This window comes from Neospora caninum, chromosome VIII (assembly GCF_000208865.1).
Source record: "Neospora caninum Liverpool complete genome, chromosome VIII".
Lineage (NCBI taxonomy): Eukaryota > Apicomplexa > Conoidasida > Eucoccidiorida > Sarcocystidae > Neospora > Neospora caninum.
In genome coordinates, this window is record NC_018395.1 from 1,597,769 (window position 1) to 1,600,603 (window position 2,835).

The 2,835-nt window shown below is 52.5% G+C and overlaps 1 protein-coding gene across 1 annotated transcript; it reads right to left on the reverse strand.

Moving 5' to 3' along the window:
- Positions 1-940: 940 nt before the first annotated feature.
- On the reverse strand, positions 941-1,267 carry NCLIV_031990 (conserved hypothetical protein; the record flags this gene model as incomplete). The annotated part of the gene is made up of 1 exon (XM_003883395.1): positions 941-1,267. The coding sequence occupies one exon, from the start codon at positions 1,265-1,267 to the stop codon at positions 941-943; it is 327 nt and encodes a 108-aa protein (XP_003883444.1).
- Between the last annotated feature and the right edge of the window lie 1,568 nt (positions 1,268-2,835).

Genomic DNA, 2,835 nt, shown 5'->3' on the forward strand with positions numbered 1-2,835 from the left:
CCATTCCCGCTCGAGAGCCCCCGCCCGTTCAATCCGAGGCGCCTCCAGTGTGACCAGGGATGTGACCAAGACACGCGAAAATGTTTGCATGCCCTGAGGACAACGCGGTCTTCCATCTGGCGGACCGATCGAATCCAGAGAGTCTCTGACCACCCCCCACGTTTGAGAGACACGGAAACCGCACGACGTGAGAGAATCCCCAGCCGCGACTAGAGCTGCACGTGGCACCAACGGCCCATAGCGTTCTCCGTTCGTTTTAAAGTGCGTTGAGTCTAACAGGACTTGCGGGGCAACGTAGTGAGCCAGACGGCCCTTAAACCACTGAGAGTGCCCGGCACAGTCTTGGATGCTCGCGTCGAATCTCCCTCCTCCGTGAGGCTGGAGCCTCCCGAGACACTGGACGCTGATCAGAGACCTGTCATGAATCACCTTGTCCACATACACAAAAAAGATGGAAATAGAGATGCGCATTTTCATATTTGCTCGCGTGCATCTCTCTTCTGCACACATACATGCAGGTAGACCTCCACCTCGAATCCGCTGTTCGGCTGCTCGCCTCAGTGCATCTACATCCTTCCTGCCGTTTGTATTCCCAACCCTTTCACCCGAGTATTTCCTTTCTGTCTTCGGACACGCATAGAGGCCTTCATGGAAGGGCTGATCTGCCCCTGAGCTTCCTCACTTGCACCTTTTCTTTTTGTGTGTCTTTCAACTTGAGACGATCCCCTGCCTTCTGTGTTGCACACCATGCGGTTTTTTCCCGTCCTCGCTTCGCATCGCACCTCGCGCTTCCTCTTGTCTTTTTGCGCTGTGCCTTTTTTCCATTTGGTCCTTTTCTTCCATTTGCAGCTTCGTTCCTTGTGGTCACCCTGTCGGACGGACACGCTGCCTCGTCCTCCCTTTTCTCCCGGACGGCTGCCCAGATGTCTCTTTGTCTCTTCTACATTGCCTTTTCGCCGACCTTGACGGGTTCTGCCTCGCTCGGGGCTTTTTCGGGAGCCTCTTCTTTAGCTTGGTCCATTTCAGCTGGGTCTACAACTTCCAGGGTCGGTCTCTTCTTTATGAATCTTCCTCTCTTGTCAAACAGAAAAGGGTAGTTTTTATTATACTTCACATCGACGATGACACCGTCGTCATCCTGTTTTTGCAAAGGTTTCCGCTTCAAAACTGCATCTCTACTATTTTCACGGACCACCAGCCAAATGCTAGCCGCCATGGCTGCGAGTATAGCAGCACAGAAGACAATCACCGTTCCGCGGGTCACCATGTCGCGGCGGGATTGACGGGTGGCCTCATCCTCTCCCTGCTGCACTTGCTGGTGACAGAAGGAAAGACAAGAACAAAAAAGGAGAACCAAAATTAGAAACGTCGGCCACGTAGACACACATCGCGCGGTAGGGATTTATTTTCGCAGAGATACGCACCTGTAACTACATCTATTTATATCGAGAGAGATGAATGTGCCTTACAGCTATTCGGATGTCTACTTCTATTGTTGGGTCTACGGCGATGTGAATCCTCATGTAGGGACAGTGAAACGCGAGGTCGTGGGGAGAAAGGCAAAGAAGAGAGAAAACGACGTCGAGAGCAGGGTATACAGGTCGTCAACAGAGCATGTTTGTATTTCGGGATGGAAACGGAGTGGAGACAGGCAAGCAAAGTGCACTTTCTCGACCTCTAGAGACGCATATTTGCGGAGCGGTAGATTCTTTGGCAGGGGCGATGCTCCTGAGATCGAGAATGAAGAGTCGGACAAAGATGGTTCCTTGTGGGAAGTCGTAAGGCAGATGGGAAGGGCGAGAGTGCTGTCTACACATTCTAATGGAGACGCGGGCAAGCGGAACTACCTTCACGCTTAGACAAACTGGTAGACCCGAGGATTCAGATAGGGGGAAACGGGAGTCCAGAGAGGCAGCCGATGCCAAAGGCAGGTCCAGGCCACACGACGGCGAGCCGTTTTCCTTTTCATAGCCGAGGCATGGGACTTACCATCTGAAGAACCAGGACAATTAGCACAAAGAGAGGCGTGTGAGATGAGACACCAGAAACACAATGGAAGCGCCTTTGTTCATTCCAACTTGCATAGAGAGACATATCAGTATAGGTAGACCATTAGGTGAAGAGAAAGGCAACGAGGCACAGAAACACATAGGGGTAGGTGGGTTGACAACATTATAGATTGATTCAGGCATGGAATAATCCAATTACAGTTGCTTCTGAACCTTGGCCTGAGCATAGCAATTTCCTCGGAGCAAAGTCGCATTCACTTCGTACTACCCCCGCTAATTTCCAGGTTTTCGGCAGCGTGGAACCAGCCGCTGCCGCGCGGTTCACGCACACGTATAGGTGTGTTCCCACACAATTTTCCAGGCGCGGGAGAAAAAACACGCATACATGTAGGTTGGCGCAGGCGTACACAGGGAGGATGTCTTTGGGTTTCGATGGATGTAAAACGCGTAGGCCTGTCTCGCCGTCTGGAGTCCTTCGGAAACGGAACGAGACCAGAAAGCGAGAACTAGGCATGCCAAGAGAGTGAAGAGAATCTTACGGACTGGGGGGGGGGGCGTGCAAAAAGAGACAAACGATGGATAAGTACAGACAAGCCGACCTCGACAACGCATTTCTCGGAGAGTACCCTCCACAGCCACAGCTGACCCCGTGAGCCGCGACTGCCACGTCGGAAGTGCCCAAGCTTGTGTTTACCGGCGGAAGGGTGTCTCTCTCTCTTGCTTCTCCCTACCCCAGTTATTTTCTCTGTGTGCGCCCTGTGTCTGTGGTGTCTTTCTTCTTCCCTGCCGGCTGTGTGCTCTTACGCGCTGGACCAACACGGCGAAT